Consider the following 18,421-nt stretch of genomic DNA (forward strand, 5'->3'; position numbering starts at 1 on the left):
CTATGGCGCGAGGTAAAAGTTTCAAAATGGACGCGCCTTGAAAGGGTACACATTACACATCTCGTCTAGAATGTATAAATAATTTATTTATACGGACGCAATCCGTCTGTAAAGATACCGCCGGTACAGCGACAAGGTAACGTAAATCAAAGGGCTCCGAATTTGACATAACGGTAAAGAGTATTACGACACATAGCATTGAATCATTTTATAGCGAGCGAGCTCAATATTCATCCTCCTCCTCGTCGATGACGGCATTTTCCTGCACCTCGCGATAGTCGAGCTCCAAAGCGGCCAGGTCCTCCCGGGCTTCCGAGAATTCGCCCTCCTCCATGCCTTCCCCGACAAACCTGCAAGTATTCGGTCTGAATAAGTTACGCAATTGAATGCAAATTGCCATCCTGGTCATTTCTCATTACAGCCGTCTTGAAAACGAACTCTTCTTACATTCGAGGTGGACACAAAAATTATACGAAATGCGTTAAGGAAAATATTAAAGAAAGAGAGCGTTGCTCCAAGCGACTTTGATCAAACTCCGATAATTCAATCAGAATCGACTCCAGCAAAGTTTCTTACAGTTATGCAACTCGTCCTTGAACCCAATTTTTTCCCCACGTGTCAGGCAATAAATCTATCTGTATTAAATGGTGCAGGTATCGCGTGATGAGTGGATCGTCGTCTAAATTTATCGAAGTTTGGTCGGGATCACCCTTGGCAATTCGTCTCGAACAGGAGAATCTTTGGCGACTGGTCTGATCACGATATAACGCTAAACTCACGACTTCTTACCAATGCACGAAAGCTCGCTTGGCGTACATGAGATCGAACTTGTGATCGAGTCGGGCCCATGCGTCCACGATCGCCGTTGTGTTGGAGAGACAGCATACCGCTCTTTCCACTCGCGCGAGATCCCCGCCCGGCACGACGGTGGGTGGTTGATAATTTATTCCCACCTGTTAATGCGTTTGCAATGATACTCGATTGCGATCGAATTGAAAATCTCGGCAAGGTGAATCAAGAGGAGTTCATGAACATTTATTCTATATAATTGTTGAAACTCTATTTCTTTCCTGATTCGGTCTTGATTCACCTTAACTTTTAATTCCTCTCCGTTCTAAAAATTCTTTTGTTCGTTTTAGAATCGCACCTTGAATCCCGTCGGGCACCATTCGACGAATTGCACGTGCTTCTGCTTTTTTATCATCGCGATCGCCGCGTTTACGTCCTTAGGCACCACATCGCCCCTGTACAGCAAACATACCGCCATGTACTTCCCCATGCGCTGATCGCAGTTCACCATTTGATGAGTCGGTTCGAAACAGGAGTTCGTTATCTCCGCGACGGTCACTCTCTCGTGCCCGGCCTTCTCCGCTGACATAACAGGAGCATACGTGGCCTGCGTGATAATAAATACGTAATTAATACGTAATTAAGGTACAATTGGAGGGGTAAAAATCAGAGTGGTGTAAGTCAAATTTTTTAAAATATTTTCTCGTGTGCATAGATGCAATCTGTACAATATATAAATTGCATCTATGCACACGAGAAAATATTTAAAAAAATTTGACTTACACCACTCTGATTTTTACCCCTCCAATTGTCGATCAAATGATCGTCCATTCGATTTCTACGTTATAAACATTAAATTCATATTTTTAGCAAACGTCGCTTACGAGCGGAAAGTGGATACGTGGATAAGGAACTAGATTCGTCTGGAATTCGGTGAGGTCGACATTCAGGGCTCCGTCGAATCGTAAACTGGCGGTGATGGATGAGACCATCTGTCCAATCAGCCGATTCAGATTCGTATAGGTCGGTCGATCGATATGTAGGTTCCTTCTGCATAGCTCATAAATGGCCTACGGATAACACGCGATTGTAGTGACAGACTTCGCTGTTACCGCTCCGTGTAAGAGTATATAGACGACATTGTCCTAATAAACTTCATTTTAGACATGTGAAATGTTGAGTAGAAAACACGCGAGCTTCCTGCTGAATAACGGCGTTTTCTCTTGGAATCCATTTCTAAGAGAAATTGCCGTTATTTCGCCAATCGATTTGTCGATAACTGGGTGATAAAAGCGTTTATGAGATTCGGGCGATGTGTAAGTTTTACAAATGTGAAATTTAATATGCCAATTTTCGATCGACATTTACGACAAAGGTACGGACCTGATTATCTACAATGAAAGCCACCTCGGTATGCTCTAACGTTGTATGAGTGTACAGAATTGCGTTGTAAGGCTCCACTACCGCAGTCGATACCTATAAAAAATGTAAATGCTTTAGTAACGAACGGGACAATTAGATACTTAAACAAATCAATCATTTCGAAGTTCTTTGAAAAACTAGAAATCTATTACATAAGCCTGATTATAAATAGAGAAATGTATATGTATATATATATATATATATATATATACATGATACGATTATATCACTTGAATTTTTCTCCCAAAGAAATCAGAATTCTTGAGCACGAAGATTTGAGATATTCTGGCGAGATAACGAGAATAAATATTACCTGTGGCGCCGGATAAATGCTAAAGGTCAGTTTACTTCTCTTCGGGTAATCGGCGGATAATTGTTCCATAAGCAGACTCGAGAATCCGGATCCCGTGCCACCGCCGAACGAATGGAAGATTATGAAGCCTTGCAACCCTTGGCACTGCTCCGTCAGTCTGTGTATTCTGTCCAAAGTGAGATCTATGATCTCTTTCCCTGAAAAATCGCAAGATGATTAATAACGTAGGACTATCATTCGTGAACTCTGCTATAAAAAATTCAATATATTAATAATTAATAAATTTAATGATAGAATTCTCTAAAAGAATCGATCGATCTTCAACGATCAAAAAGCACAATACTTCCTTTGTGTATACATATATATATATATATATACACAAATATATTTTTTTTTACAATACAATCTGCTGTACATTATAATTGAGCTTCGCCTTATTACAGATATATAATATTGTGGTGGAAAATTAAGATACCTATTGTATAATGACCCCTGGCGTAATTATTAGCCGCATCCTCCTTCCCGGTGATCATTTGTTCCGGATGGAACAATTGCCTGTAAGTGCCCGTGCGTACCTCGTCTAAGATATTAAAAATATAACTCATTATATCATATCTTAATTCCATCAATTTTTAATGTACATTCGTTTAACACACATTGCGTTTAAAAAAAAACTGTACAAAGAATAAACGATCAAGACCAGAATCCTTTAAGGATTAATAATTCAATTTTTAAAGACTAGCTCAACAGTCTAAAGTTATAAAAATTATCTCACAACATTCGATAATCTCTGTATAATCAATGAGTTTTTATTCTATATTTCTATTATAATGCTCGAAAATCGATAGTTACTCTGGGGCACTTGCCTATCACCGTTGGCTCGAGATCGACCATAATCGCTCGTGGGACATATTTTCCCGAACCTGTCTCGGAGAAGAACGCGTTAAAGGAATCATCCCCGGAGCCCGGAGTAACATTGCTCGGTATCTGCCCGTCCGGGTGTATACCGTGCTCCAGACAATAGAGCTCCCAACAGGCATTTCCCATTTGCACGCCCGCTTGCCCTATGTGAATGGATATGCATTCCCGCTGCGAACAAACGAGTAAATATTTACCCCTGTATCTCATAAATGTACGTACACAATAAGACGTGTAATTCGATCGGAGTCCAAAAGAAATTACTTGGAAAAATAATTTTCTCTCTTTCATCTTTGATCTTTTGTCATTTGGCTGGAATAAATTCTTTCGCTTTTTTCTTTAGGTAGTTTAAGAAAAAAGCGATATACAAAGAAACAATAGAAATAATTATCCGGGTAACCAAGAGACTATAGCTTAGCGTAATTAGATTTTGCCTTTCATTATTTACCGCAAATAAATTTCGAAACATCGATATTTATAACGCGCGTGCAAGTATACTAACGAGCTATTCTATTGCGTGTATTGCGTGACGTAAATTGCTCGCTACATCACACTACATTACGATTACTACCTTGAACATCGTTAAAAAATTCACGACAGTCTTTACCGCGTTTATGGCTTCATAATGGCAATATAATGCAGATCGTTAAATGTTGAAAATGTTGAATATGTTAAATATCATTAAATATCAGTGCTTTGTATTTTGCTATATTAGTTACCTTTTTTGCCATCCTTAAAAATATTTCGTTTCTGCGTTAACTAGATGAATGCAGGATAATCACCAATGCACATGCTCACAAAAAGTTACATCGCGTGCAACAATATTAAGACGCAAAGATGTTCAGTTCACCCGATTTTATTAACTGTCTCCTTGCACCAAACACTCGCTCAAAGTAATTGAATCCCCCAATTATAATTAGTTTTACACAAGTTTACTGATAATACTAAGCTCGATCACTTAAAAAATTTCCCTTTTACAGATACAACAAATTTCAGTAGCTATTCTGAAGAAGACAGATAATTTAGAGGGAGTTTATAAGGGAGAGAGAATTCGTTCTACAAAGTGACAGAGATTCCTTGGAAATAAACTTTTACTTAGATTGACCTTTCGAATCGATTCTGTTTCATTTGTGTTTATTTCTATCCATTCGTTTTAATTCTTACGCCAATCAAAAATTAAAATAACGAATCCTTAATTTTCTTATAAGAGGATAATTATGTGAATAATTTGTATCACTTCCACGCGTCTCACAGTAAGACGTCCGTCGCAAATTACAAGTTTCTGATTAATTGAACACATGGATTAAGTAAGGCTTGAGCGAGCTTAACAAGCCTAACGAGATTGGCAAGGAACGAGCTATGCTTAACAAGGGGTGATTACCCGCAGCCCAGACATCGTCGACTAAAGCAGCGGCTGTATCTGTCAACGAGGTCTGGTGGAAAAATGCCACCTTGACCTCTGATGTGTCCCCCATGGATAATTCAGCCGTATCCTAAAAGCGAGCATCTATATATTGATATGCCTATAGCCGGCCTACTTTCCTGACTTACGGACGCACGTGGATAGTGTGTCGTCTCGCGCGCAATATGATATTATACGCTCTGGCTCTATATCTGCATGGTACGGTAAAAATCGATTTTTTTACAGGTTGACACACTGTAACCATAGCAGCTTAATCGAATATCAAACTGCACGCCCGCGTGTGACACGATTGCACGATTCATCGAGAGAGATGAAATGGATTTTAGAGAAAGATCACAGATTTATCGTCCGCTCGTGAAACGGCTCAGACTTGAGTATGGCCCACCCTTAGGTTTTAGGAATATTATTCTCCCTCTCGGAGAAAATATTCGGCAATCCGTACAAGCGTATTTTAATGCGCAAATACTTGGACATCCTAAAAGATGTGGCTATAATGGTACAGCTTTTGGAGAAAAACTGGAAATAAAAGCAGCGAATGGGTATCTTTTGTACTCGTTATTTTAATATCCGTTTTGCCGTTGAACAACAGAATTGGAGGACGTAGAGAAGCGATTGCAGAATTCGAAGGAGAAGTGGGACAATATTTTACTAATATAAAGCTAAAGCTGCGCTGTCGATCGCCCCATGCGTTCATGGCATGGATCGATACTTCAGAATTCAAGTTTCGCGTGTAGCGTGTTGAAATACAGGAAAATAAACGAAAACTATCTTGATAAAATTAATATCTAAATTTTCTCCGATATTCCAAAAATCTATTAATCATTTTTAAAAAATTTATGCATTATTTAGCTTTCTTTAGACTGCAATAAATAATAAGAGAGATCAACAAAGTTAAGCAAAAAATCTTATTAAAACAAATACTGCTTTTAACATTCGTATAAGGTATTAACATTTAATAAAACAGAAATGCACTTTTTCGAACGTTATTTTCGGACCGAAATCTTTCTCAATCAATCTTTTAATCATTCTTCTCGCCGAGTCTTTTTCGCGCTCATAATTCATTCGAGAAAACTTTTAATTGACCTCATAAACATAAACTATAAGCGAACATTTTAAAGTGCATTACGTATTTCCTGAGCTGTGCACCTCACGTATTGTATGACGTGTATAGCGTGCATATTATACGCTTTACCAGGAACTGTAAGTGTGCGTTATTGTATAAAGACGTTACAGTTCCCGTTATTAGGATGTTTACAAATGTATTCGTAACTTGTGCAACAAATCAGTAGAAAAATCATATTGATACTACTGTGACTCATCCAATAACTTTATATATTTTAGTAATAATATATATATAAACAAGATAGCAATAATTTAAAAAAACAATCATGATTACAGATATAAAATTGCGTTCGAGAAATGTTGAAAATGTAATTCTATTATACATGTTTTTCTTATGTAAACACACATGCGTGTAAAAAAAAACTCTTTCTCAATAGTATAGAAGCTACAATAGTATGATTTTATACGGTTGTATCTTAACATCAGATGGTTTTTTGTCTTTTAAAGAATAATTATTTTGAAAGTAATTTCTTTTATAAAATCTCTATTCCGATTATGAAACTAAATTAAAAACGTGTCTTTTTATTAAAGTACAAAATATATACATTTTTTTTATGATAAATGTAAAACAAAGTATTCAATATTGACGAGAAAGAAAAAAACGCGACAGAGAAACAAAGTACTCACCATTTTTCTGAATATTACTTGATTATTACACTCGATAGCAAGCAGCGTGTCGGACCGTGCCACGACTCGATCACTGTCTGACTTCGCGGATAGCACGATCACTGCGCTTCGCCATTTAATAGTAGCGCTATATATGGTAGGTATGTCTATGAACCGATGTTCGTAAGCGGATCAGCTTATGCTGCTATAGCACTCGCGACAATTGCATGCGGGCGCGCATCTGCATACAAGGTGCACTGTCCGTTATAGACAGTTTTATTGGAAATGGTTCAAGATACAGCAACGCTTGCCTTCAAACTCCATCCGAGATTGAAGATTGTATAGGAATATACGCATTCTCTTCATCAGTACTTATAATTATAAATTTATATTTCTTAAATACTCGTCTTAGACAATCATTTTTACCCTCCGGCCGATATTATACATTATAAAAATAATTACATTACTTAAAAGCTACATAATGAGTCTTAGAAGGATTTATTTTTTATAAGTTACTGTTTCTTGAGTCGCTTTGGACTCGATAAAGTTATTAATTGTACTCTTCTAGGGGTTTTGTGGCAGATAATAGGAACAACGTCAGACTTCGGTGGTGTATTCTTAGTTTTAGTCTTCGTCGCATCGCTACTTTCTTCATTGTAAACCAGCTTAATATCTTCTGTTTCTTCCTCATTTGACTTCTTGTCTATCTGCAAAACATCTTCTGACCTAACATCTTGATTATCCACGACTTTGTCCGACTTCTGCTCATTAAGCTCTTCGGGTCGATTACTTGCCATCGCCTCGACTGTGTCGCTTTTTACAAGTTCAATATCCATTGCACAATCATCCAAATCGTATGTTGGGACGTTGTTTTTGTCTTTGATTATACTGGTCGAAGATTTTTTGACAGAACTTTTGGATGTTTTGTTCACCACTGCACTACCTTGTACAGAGACTTTTGTTTTATAAATTTTACCTAATTCACCTTCCTCGAAATGTATTATAGAACAGTAACCATCGCTGGAACACGCGATTAGAATTTGACCGTCGCTAGACCTGTAAGAAACGAGAAAAGACGCTAAGACTCGGAAGTAATTCGAATAGCAGCATAGCACATATTGACGATCACGTACCACGAAAGATCATTTAGTCGGCCATAATGAATGAGCGATACCACGCCAATCGGAGATATCTGTTGCGTGTCGTAAAGTAATATAGAACTCTCCGTCGCGACAGCGAATATCATTCTGTAAGGCAGCGGTACCAGAGCAGCTGGACCGTCCTCTCGCAACTCAAAATATACAGGACAACATCGTACTGCTATAGTACATTCATTTAAGGTAGGTAAGATCATTATTGGTCTGAAAAAGAACGCTTTTATTATTACTGTTGTTTTTTTTTTTTTTTTAAGTTAGAAACTTGAAATCATTAGATGCTTTAATACTGACTCTCTTATATCCTCTCTAGAGAAAACAATTATCGCATTTGATATAGTCTCTGAGCTCTCCTGCGGCTCGATTATGCCGGACGGAACGAAGATTAGGGATCCGTCTACCGAGAAGGTCAGTCTACGGAAGTACGATTTGAAGGTGTCGTCGTAAAATAGACGCACGAGCTTCCCCTTCAATGAGCTGCCGGACGGCGTCGGAATTTTGGACTTGTAAACACGCTGAACGGCTTTCCTCGTAGCAATGCTTATTAAACGGCAGTATCTGAAAATAACATATTTAATCCACAATTAAAATTCGAAAGACGTTTTATCGTTCGTATAATTCATAATTACAGATCATAGTACCTGTCTGTACTAATGGTGCATACGTATTGATTGCAAGGATCCCAAGACACTCCTTGAACGAAACTTTTGTGGTCCAGTAATATCGTTTTGCGAACTTTCTGGACGTCCCACAGTATAGCGGTATTATCAACAGATCCAGAAACCAAGAAATTAGAGTCTGGCGACCAGCTAATGTCATAAATATCCCCGAGGTGACCTCTCAATATTTTCAAGGAAGTCCATTGTTCCTTATTTTCAATATCGCCTGATGGCGGAGAGAAGTCTCGTCCCTCCTTCACTTTCCACAAAATAATGACTGATTCTGCGTATTACATTAAGATCAATTTTAGGATTTGCGTAACAAAGCGGGAGCAATAAACAGTGAAATAATAACAATGACCAACCGTCATCTCCTGATGCTAGAATTTCTTTCGACGGAGAGAATCTTACAACATTTACTGCCTTCTGATGACGCTCCAAGTCTGCCGCAAAGTTCACAGTGGCTCCGCCGAATTTGGTCGTCGTCAAGTGCCAAATCTGCATTTAAACAATCATTCAGATTGCTAATTATCTTCAAATATGTAATTATAATTAGATCAAGACACGAAAAAGATCCTCAAACATCTAACGGCATTAAGAGAATTGTATATTATATTAATAAGTTTTTTATTAGCATTGTGTTCTTTTATAAAAATTATATATTTCTGCATTGTTGTCCCTTGCATACATATTTCTCTTACACATGTATAACATTAATTGTATAATATTAACATACGCATAAACAAAACACCAGAATGTAAAAAACCGTTCTCTTCAGCCTCATTAAAAAAAAAAATAATGTAATTATGTTACCAAAACGTGGAAGTCCGCTCCTCCAGTCGCTACTCTCCAAAACGTGTCTCCCCTCGAATTTGCGTACGAGCCACCCTGCACATCGACGCTCAGCACCGGATCGCGATTGTGCCACGAGATTTCGGGAGTAATACACTTCATTTTCCTGCTCGAGATCAACAGATACAATTTAAACGAAATAGAGATACGTTGCTCGACGACGTTGTCGCGCCAATTCTACGTAACCTTCAAACTGTCACGTTCAAGTCGTTCAACGTTGTTTGCGCCAAAAGTTTCTTACGGAGAGATTAGGTCGGGTTAGGCTAGATCGCTGCGTCGCCATGGCAACCGTTCGATGCGCGACGCAGTACGCACCAAGCGGCAAGCTCCAGTCTCCACCGCTCCACGGACTGCAGGCGCGTGTGTTTATATTTCGCGATATCTCCTCTACATACTTATAGTAAATGAGTTCCTTAAATACAAGGCAGTACACGGCCATCGTAATCCTGCAGTATGTTATCTTGCTCTTCGACGTTTGCGTAAACTCGTTCGCGAGCTTCGCCAGGCGGCATCCCACGGACCTGCTGGTACTCTACGTGTACGTAATAACTCTTGACAATTTTTCACGATGATTGAGGTACCGTCGTGTTTAATCGATGCGACGATTTCAGGATTCAAGACTTCTGTCTCATCGTGGCCCTCACGTTGCTCTTAGTGAACTTCTTTTCTACTTATATCTTCCAGGTAAACATACACCCAGACAGCTGAATCAAAAGTAGATTTAGCAAGTGTAAAATATCAGCAGAAATATAATGGAATATAATAATGATAGATTAAATGTGGAAACTAACAGTAAGCAGAGTTGTTTCATAATCATTTAAATGATATCTGCTGTTAGATTGTGTCTGCAGGCTTTGTTGGTAGAACAGGAGCTTAATTTGGATGCAGTTTGGTCCAATTTCAATATTTTGCTGGCATACGAGTTGTGTTCTACATTCTATAAGTATATTTGATGAAGATGTATAAAGCAGGTTTAAAATTTTCAGGCAGGTTTGATACAGCTACTGTACACAAGATTCCGCATGACATTAGTATTATGCATTATATACATGATATTATCTATCAGTTTGCATACGTGGCATATCACTATTCATTGGTCAGCGCCGTTAGAACATTATTGGACAAAAGGATTTCACACTCTCTATTCTGCGCATAGAACAGGTACAGCATCGGAAAACCTGGAAAATATCGTTTTGTTGGTGAACACACAATAATCCTGGATCTTTATAAAGTTGCAGTGCTGTATTATTACTTCTATAAAAGAGCCTCTCTGAGGATCGCTGATCCAAGATTTTACAAAGGTTCTGCTTGGCTGCAGAAGCAGTTGAGTATTTCGTGATTATGTGTAAGTAAAATTCAATGACCCACAAAGGATTATACGATATCTTTACATTTATACAAATTTGTATGACTACATTACATGGATGAAGCAACGAGGTTGGCGTGTATTCATACGTCTAAATGTAATTTCTAAATTCATGTATTATACAAACGTTGTGTACAATTTATATACATTGTGTAAAAAAAAACCTTTATTACAAAGTATCTTTATATATGTACGTATATATATATTTCTTTGAGATCAATTTTACATGATTTGCCGAACAACTGTGCCAATGCACGCATCAATATATTAATGAAAAATAAATCGTTACTCCATACTCTTAGATTATCCTTTGTGTTATTTTGATTATATCCTCGTCCTTTTGTATATTCATTCATATAATTGCATAAAAATTCTGTACAAAGTTCAAGTCATAATACTTGGTTGATGTCACGTCTATTTAACTATATACTAGTATTAATAAATTCAAGACAATAATTATAAGTGAAGATAAAATATACAAGTTTATTACAATGTAACTTTTATCTGCACATTATTGTGTGCCAATATCAAAATCATAAAATTGAACCTAATTTGTTATGTAAATCATGACAGTATATAGATAAACTTTATATAAGGTAAATGTACCAATTCCTGGATACGTACCTATGTCTGGATATTTTTATCATTTGTCTTTAAATAAGTTATAACGTGAATCAAAGAATCAAAGATAAAAATATTTTTCTTGTATAATATTTTTATCTTTGATTTTTGATCGCGTTATACTTATTTATAAACTAGATAGAAGATGATAAAGGTGTCCAGACATAGGTCTCAAGTGTCCCGACATTAGTACATTTACCTTATTATAAATTTGTATATTATTTTGCTTGTTTTTCAAGAAACAATTCTTGTTACATTGAATATTTGTTGCTTTTAAAATGTACAGAAAATATAGCAAATGTTTATTTATACATTCTAAACAATAAAATGCAACAATTACACGATGCACGTTAGATTAAATTGCATTTGCATCTAAGTATGTGTTATTAATTGTGATAATAACACATTTTTTGTATCTATTACAATAATATACAGATCAAAATTTATTATCAAGTATCCTATCAGATTTATGTTTAAAAAATCCATCATACAGTCTATAGTAATGTTATATTATAACATAAAATAAAACATAATTTACTATAGTCGTAATAATGAAGCTTTCTATGTCCTCTAAAAAAAACTTTAGAATTGATCACCCAAACATCCGATCCTAACATTTATTTCTCAGTTTCGTGAATTTGACATATTAAAATATACACGAGCCTTACTAAACTACATATTTTCTTTTTAAGAAATCTTATAATTTTATATAAAAACACTTTCTTCTACGCTTGTGTGTGAAACATCGTCCTTATATCAGATTCTATTCTTTTAATTATAAATTAAATTATGCATTTAACGAAAACCGCATTACATTAATGTACTTAGCACTTATTTACTTGATCGTTCTTATATCGAATCTTAGGAATGTCGCATTCGATAAAAAGTAAAAACAAAATTGACCTTTTCTGCGCTTTAGATACTTACACAATACGTACCTACATTGTATACAAGATTTAAAAGGATAATTGTACAGAGAGTTTACTTGCATGCGTATCACTTTGCAAGCTGTTCTCAAACTGTTGCAAGCTTGACGTTTTTTTTTGTTTTTTTTTTTTGTAAAAGTATCCTATGTACCAGCGAGGTATTTTTCAGGCAACGTCTCGCAAGCTTCAGAAAGCTCCTTTCACACCTGCATCGTATGATTACCATGCAAAAAAATTAGCTTGTCAATCAGGTGAGGTGGCAAGGTCGCCCGCTTTGTATCATATTGAATCTGCACATCCGGCGGGATGCGTGAGGGTGGTGCGCAGCAAGCGGGCACACAATGATATCTGCTCACTAATTTCGCCAGATTCGGGCATTTCGCAGATACCTTCGACCACCATTGCAAGGGACAATAATCGAGAGGTGCCGTGGGTTCCGACTGATATTGCACAATCTCGAGATCCGCTTTCTCTTCCGCAGGCATACCAGCCTTTGTCGGGCACAGACCACCAAGTAGGAACTCCATACCTGTAATTAAGAATCAGTCTAAAGTATCCATTTCACATTGCTCGCATAGGAGATGCATCATACGCAATTATTTCTATAAAAAAAAAATACCTGAAACTCTAGCTTTTTTACTTGGTACTGCCTCATCTTCAATCTTTATAGGGACGTCTCCAGATTCTTCCTGAATCAATTTCGTCAGCATTTCCTTTATAGGTGTGCTAACTACACTTTTATCTTCCTCAGTGACATATGGCATTGCTTTAAATCTACATAATAAAAAATAAAGATTAAATATATATACATAATATGAAATATATTCTCGAAACGGGTTATTCCCAATTGGGATGAGGTATGGCTCGATGTGAGCCCGGCCGATTCTTAATCAACAGTTCCGGGTTCAATCCTCGGCCCTCATCCCATGTATGTTTCGGTTTTATAAGATATTAATTAAAGAGTCGAAGGTTAAGAGGGGTATGGAGTAAACGGTAACCCGTTTCAGAAATAAATAAATAAATATCAACATTTCTGTGTCAAAATACCTAGGATCCAAAGTAGTGGCAATTTGTAGAAGCAGCGTGACGTTGTAATCGGCGTATCGCTCGCACAACATGTCCGACAAGGACTCTTTGAACGTCCTTGCGGTGTCACTGTCCGATTCTTTCACTTTAAGATGCGAGGATACAAGTTGCCAGAGCAATGGTTTGAGTAGGGATATCAGAGGCATTTTCTCCTCGCTTAACGTCATGATGGTAACTTTGAATGGCTCGAGGACATTCACGATGTCCTCCATGATTTTCCACTGTTCGTTGGAGATTTCAAACATCTCTTGATCTATCCCTTCCATGCCTTCTAATATAGATGTGATCATGTTACGACGCGCGATCATTTGTTCCAGCATCGTATACGTCGATATCCATACAGCCGGATAATCCAGCAATATAGACCCCTCATCCAACTAGAAATAAGAACAGTAACTATTAGAAAACTTATAAAATGAAAATTATAAACAAGTCACGCGCTCGTTATACGTAAAAACAATATAAGAAAGTTAAGGCTAAAATAAATCTTTATAAATCTAAAGATTTATTATTCATATTTTGATCTTTCCTATATTACTTTTACTTATAAAATGCCATTTGCCGATTTTTATATACATATCAAATCGTGTTTATATGCACTACAAAGTATTTTACATCAAACATTAAATTTATAGCATCGCAAAGATACCTCTGACAATTGTTCTTGCATTGTTAATGTCGCAAGCGCGCCTGGATGGCTTATGATGGCTCCGATGACCGATCTGCATTTGGCTAACGTGCTGGATACCTCGGAATTCTCGAAACAAGCCTGCGCGCACACTTGCAAAGTATGAAGCAAACATGGAATTACAGTCAAACCGCGGTTAGTCAGCGCCAGGAGTAAGTCTGTTCTGGAGGTGCTAACAACCACCGCTGTTATTCTCTCCACTTTAATGTCCCATTCGAGTAACAGGGAGTCTATGGTGCTTCCCCAATGGCTCTCCTCCCAGTCCAGCGGTGCGTGAAGAGTACTCAGGATCTTACATTCTAAGGTAGCCTCACCGGTATTTTGATAATAAACCGACAGAGTAACAAAGCTCTCGTCGTTATTGGACTGCCACTCCTCGATCGTCAACGCCAGCTCCGTCGCGGGAGAGGCGACGCAGGACAGGGAGCTCACCACCGATTCCCGGAAATTGTCGTATATCCTCGGTATTATTTCCTCCTCCAGCTTGTTCTTGCTGGGAATCTCGCAGGGCGAGCGTAGGGTCGCCACCAATCTTTGGAATCCGCGTCCCTCCACAATCTCGGGCAGTTGCAGGTCCATTATTATGAATTCCGCTATAGCGTCCGACACGGTTTTCACGTCCACCGACTGATTCGTCGCGTTGTCCTCGGACATGAGGAACGCGACGTTTTGGCCGCTACCGTTAATGCCAGATCCACCCTTGATCATCACTCTCAGCGGCTGACCGATCGCAATGTCGTCCTCCATGTTCGACAGACTTATGTTAGGATCTGTAACAAACTGTATGTCACCGTCTATCTGAACGGTGCCGTCCGTGTTGGTGGTGTAGATGTATTTGGTGGGGCTCAGGCCCGCTTTCAGCAGCTTCTTCTGTATCTTCCGCTCCTTGTTGTCCTGCGACACGACCTGCCTGGTGGTCGGTAGGCTCGACGCCTCCAGATCCATCAGCTCCTGCGCGTGTTTGTTCTGCAGGTGCATGCGGAGGTTGCTGGTGTTACGATTGTAGGCGATCTGCGTCTTGCACAGTATGCAGACGATCTTCACCTTGGTGAGGATGTCGCCCTCCTCGGTGGCTGGAAACCCAAAGAATTTCCAGTACATACTCCGCATCGACGGCGGGACCACCAGTTTCTTATACGTATACGTGTGCTTCTCCTCCATCATTTTCGCCAGTACCATTTGTATGTCATTCTTGCTGTCGTCCGACGTGCCCGGCTTCGTACCATTCAGCAGCGTCTGTTTGTTATTCTCCATTGCGTTCGCTCGGCCCGGCGTCCGCATATATATATATGTATATCGGTTACAACCCTCGAGGATAATCTTTCTCTCACTCTCTTCGTGTCCGATCTCAGGACGATTCGTGCCACGGGGCTACGGCAGGACGCATCCCGCGTCGTTCGCCCCGCCGGGGGCGCGTCGCCCCGGAGTGCGACGAATTTACCGCGCGGCCACGGCACGCTCCGATATACCCGATTCCTCCCCGCGTGCCTTCCGTCAGCCGATTTCGCGGCTATCGAAGTTCAATTCAATCCCTCGCGTCGAAAGGCCAGCGATGGCCCCGGCGATCAGCTATCGACTTACCTGCGACGATGCGATATCGACTTTCGTGCCGTTCGCTCGCGAAGAGTATATATCGTTATCTATAGACCTCGCCTGATCGATTCGAGTATCACCGTAATGGCGGACGGGCGGACGGCGGCGGGGCGTCGGCGGCTTCTGCGTCTGCGGAATGCGGGGATCGTTGAAGCGGCGACGCGCGGCGCGCGGCGCCGACCTCCGTGGCTCCGCTTCCTTTGTCCACGACGCGCGCGCGAGACAGGAAGCGGCGCGCTCCGACCAATATCTCTATGGCCGCGGAGTCAGATCTTGTCACGTTCTTGTCCATTCTTTATTCTACATCATCTATGGTATATGCTATCGATTGCTCGATTCGAGTTCGACTCGGACCGAAGAGTGGGGAGGATAGATAGCTTGGTGGGTGGGGGACGCCGATCGATCAAAGAAAGATTGAGATTTGGGGTGCAAATGGTGCAATTCTCGGTGTAGCTTCCCGGCATGTTACGGGGTTATGGTTGAGTGTGGTTTGTGGTTGAGTGTCGAATGATGTATTTAAGAAATATGCACGTTGTTCCACCGTGACAGAGACAAGAGCCAAATCCCAAAGCTGCAAGAACTGGTCAATACCTCGATCTTATGAACTACGACACATCCATCAGGTATGACAATTTTCTTTTCCCTTTAAATAACAGAGCACTGCGTCGAGGAGTATTTTTTTATGAGGATATTTAACTCTTGACACGTTCAGTTGTTCGTTCTTTGCGTCGAGGAGTAACTGTAAGAGACTTGAGGTTATCCAGAGATGCATTCGGTTTCTTTATTCAGATCGAGCTGGCCCTGTGGATATGGAGTGAGACTCGAGAAACTTGTGCAAGTGACACACACGAATTCGAGACTGCCGGTCCGAGATGCGTCTGCCGAGAAGGTTCGGATTGCTGTCGTTCCTGATATTATGGCGGTTAATCAACGTGATCCTGATCAAGACTGTCCACGTGCCAGACGAGTACTGGCAGTCGCTAGAAGTGGCGCATCGTCTGGCCTTCGGTTACGGATACCTCACGTGGGAGTGGAGGACAATGATTCGCAGCTACGTGTATCCATTTCTCATATCAATTCTCTATCGGGCGCTTGCCATCCTTTCCTTGGACTCTGCACTGCTGTTGACGACGCTGCCCCGTGTCTTTCAAGCTATCCTCGTCGCCTACTCGGATTACAGATTTTATAAGTGGACCAGAAGCAAGTGGTTGCTGACCTCCTTGTGCCTGAATTGGTACTGGTACTATTGCGCCACGAGAACCCTGATAAACTCAGTGGAGACTGCTTGCACTATTATAGCGTTGTCGACATTCCCGTGGAGAGAGAGCCGCGTACGAAGCATAAAGTTCCTGTGGATCGTGGGTTTCCTCTGCATGGCGAGACCCACCGCTGCGATTCTGTGGCTTCCCCTGTGCCTGTATCATATTTGTACGAGCACGGGAAGGAGAATATTGATCGGTCAATACATCTTAATATGTTTTACTTGCGCCGCTATTTCTGTATTAATAGATAGTTACTGTTACGGAACATTCGTGATAACCCCGTGGGAGTTCTTCCAGGTGAACGTGCTCGGGAACGTCGGAAGCACGTACGGCGTCAAGCACACGTTATGGTACATCTATGCCGCTCTACCCGTGTTGCTCGGGCCGCACATCTTGCCGTTCACATACGCCTGTTATCTAATATTTAAGCGTCCCCTTCTTTACCCTCGGGAATCAATCATGCTGATAGTAATCGGCTGGGCTTTGTTCGTCTACTCGTTACTGTCTCATAAGGAATTTCGATTTATCCTACCCCTTTTGCCGTTGTTAATCCACACGAGCTTCACTTGTCTGAATCGTTTGAGGGTCACGGCTGGCGTGCGTAAGTGGTACGTAGCGCTGCTGGTGCTCAGCAACGTCATACCCGGCTTGTTCTTCTCCACCCTTCACCAATGCGGCACGTTAACGATAATGGAGGTCCTGCGAGGCGAGATCACTCGCGCGAACGCCACGTCGACGGACACGCTGATCCTGACCCCGTGTCACAGCACGCCGTTGTACAGTCATTTGCACGCGAACGCGACAGTAAGATTTCTAACGTGCGAGCCTAATTTGAACAAGATCGAAGACTACGTGGACGAGGCGGATCAGTTTTTCGCAAACGCGACAGCCTGGCTCAGCGATAATTATATTAACAATAAGAAAGTCACGTTACCGACTTATGTGATAGTATTTGATAACACTGCGAACGAAATACCTGAATTTTTACGTACGTATAAGTTGATTGCCAAAGTATTTCATACATTCTTTCCAGAACAGAATTATGGAAAAAATATATTATTGTACAAGCATATATAATATTTATTTTATGATACACGTTAATTATGCGTAATATAGTAAATGAAAATATTTTTATGAAAGTAATAATCTTTGACTCGAAGCATCGTAAACTAAGATCGATCGGGTCAAACGATTAACATAATTCTCTTCTGTATAATAAAAATATATTTGTACAGGCATAATATTTATATTTTATACGACACATGTTAATTACGTGCAATACAATAAATGAAAATGTTTTTATCAAAGTGATAATCTTTGACTCGAAGCATCGTAAACTAAGATCGATCGGGTCAAACGATTAACATAATTCTCTTGTATAATAAAAATTGAAATACATAGAGTATATGATGTCTAAGAGGAATTTTTGGTATTTTATGTACATTTAACGTCGAAAAAGTCGCTTTTTCTCTCAACAAATTTCTGTTTGTTACATTAATCAATTTTATTCGTTGCAGTGAATTTTGCACGGAGGATCTTCTTCGTCTTGTAATTCCCTCCTTTCTTTTCCACCGTCCGGGTAAATTAGGCCATAATTTCCTGCGATTTCTTAAATTAGCTG

At 39.8% G+C, this 18,421-nt stretch overlaps 5 protein-coding genes and 1 long non-coding RNA gene across 7 annotated transcripts; 3 read left to right on the forward strand and 3 right to left on the reverse strand.

Annotated features, from left to right (window-relative positions):
• Window positions 1-66: 66 nt before the first annotated feature.
• On the reverse strand, window positions 67-6,696 carry LOC139779421 (tubulin alpha-2/alpha-4 chain). 2 transcript variants are annotated; one of them, XM_071717769.1, is made up of 9 exons: window positions 6,615-6,696; window positions 3,391-3,613; window positions 3,000-3,104; window positions 2,525-2,721; window positions 2,173-2,265; window positions 1,674-1,859; window positions 1,148-1,396; window positions 790-953; window positions 67-350 (listed from the first exon to the last, which is right to left on the reverse strand). In XM_071717769.1, exons 1-9 carry the CDS (start codon window positions 6,615-6,617, stop codon window positions 224-226), a joined length of 1,347 nt encoding a protein of 448 aa, XP_071573870.1. In that variant the 5' UTR covers window positions 6,618-6,696; the 3' UTR covers window positions 67-223. The 2 variants fall into 2 exon arrangements, with proteins under 2 accessions (XP_071573870.1, XP_071573869.1); XM_071717768.1 differs by lacking the exon at window positions 6,615-6,696 and adding an exon at window positions 4,162-4,429.
• Window positions 841-4,555, forward strand: LOC139779424 (uncharacterized). Its single transcript, XR_011719896.1, has 5 exons — window positions 841-927; window positions 1,140-1,414; window positions 1,660-3,091; window positions 3,373-3,627; window positions 4,423-4,555. It is a non-coding gene; the product is annotated as an uncharacterized lncRNA (long non-coding RNA).
• On the reverse strand, window positions 6,490-9,566 carry Caf1-105 (chromatin assembly factor 1, p105 subunit). The gene is made up of 7 exons (XM_071717766.1): window positions 9,445-9,566; window positions 9,220-9,364; window positions 8,772-8,904; window positions 8,389-8,689; window positions 8,042-8,305; window positions 7,727-7,954; window positions 6,490-7,649 (listed from the first exon to the last, which is right to left on the reverse strand). The coding sequence occupies exons 2-7, from the start codon at window positions 9,358-9,360 to the stop codon at window positions 7,106-7,108; spliced, it is 1,611 nt and encodes a 536-aa protein (XP_071573867.1). The 5' UTR covers window positions 9,361-9,364; window positions 9,445-9,566; the 3' UTR covers window positions 6,490-7,105.
• Window positions 9,567-9,662: 96 nt separating this feature from the next.
• LOC139779422 (transmembrane protein 138) lies at window positions 9,663-10,925 on the forward strand. Its single transcript, XM_071717770.1, has 4 exons — window positions 9,663-9,796; window positions 9,870-9,942; window positions 10,245-10,419; window positions 10,491-10,925. Exons 1-4 carry the CDS (start codon window positions 9,663-9,665, stop codon window positions 10,595-10,597), a joined length of 489 nt encoding a protein of 162 aa, XP_071573871.1. The 3' UTR covers window positions 10,598-10,925.
• LOC139779418 (E3 SUMO-protein ligase ZBED1) lies at window positions 10,723-15,660 on the reverse strand. Its single transcript, XM_071717764.1, has 4 exons — window positions 13,907-15,660; window positions 13,219-13,634; window positions 12,791-12,945; window positions 10,723-12,700 (listed from the first exon to the last, which is right to left on the reverse strand). Exons 1-4 carry the CDS (start codon window positions 15,224-15,226, stop codon window positions 12,372-12,374), a joined length of 2,220 nt encoding a protein of 739 aa, XP_071573865.1. The 5' UTR covers window positions 15,227-15,660; the 3' UTR covers window positions 10,723-12,371.
• A 240-nt stretch (window positions 15,661-15,900) lies between these two features.
• Window positions 15,901-18,217, forward strand: Pig-b (phosphatidylinositol glycan anchor biosynthesis class B). The gene is made up of 2 exons (XM_071717767.1): window positions 15,901-16,161; window positions 16,328-18,217. The coding sequence occupies exon 2, from the start codon at window positions 16,411-16,413 to the stop codon at window positions 17,875-17,877; it is 1,467 nt and encodes a 488-aa protein (XP_071573868.1). The 5' UTR covers window positions 15,901-16,161; window positions 16,328-16,410; the 3' UTR covers window positions 17,878-18,217.
• The last annotated feature ends 204 nt before the right edge of the window (window positions 18,218-18,421 follow it).

The sequence above is a fragment of the Temnothorax nylanderi genome, unplaced genomic scaffold (genome assembly GCF_030848795.1).
Source record: "Temnothorax nylanderi isolate EJ_2023f unplaced genomic scaffold, tnyl_v1.0 TNYL_tig0226_pilon, whole genome shotgun sequence".
NCBI classification, from domain to species: domain Eukaryota; kingdom Metazoa; phylum Arthropoda; class Insecta; order Hymenoptera; family Formicidae; genus Temnothorax; species Temnothorax nylanderi.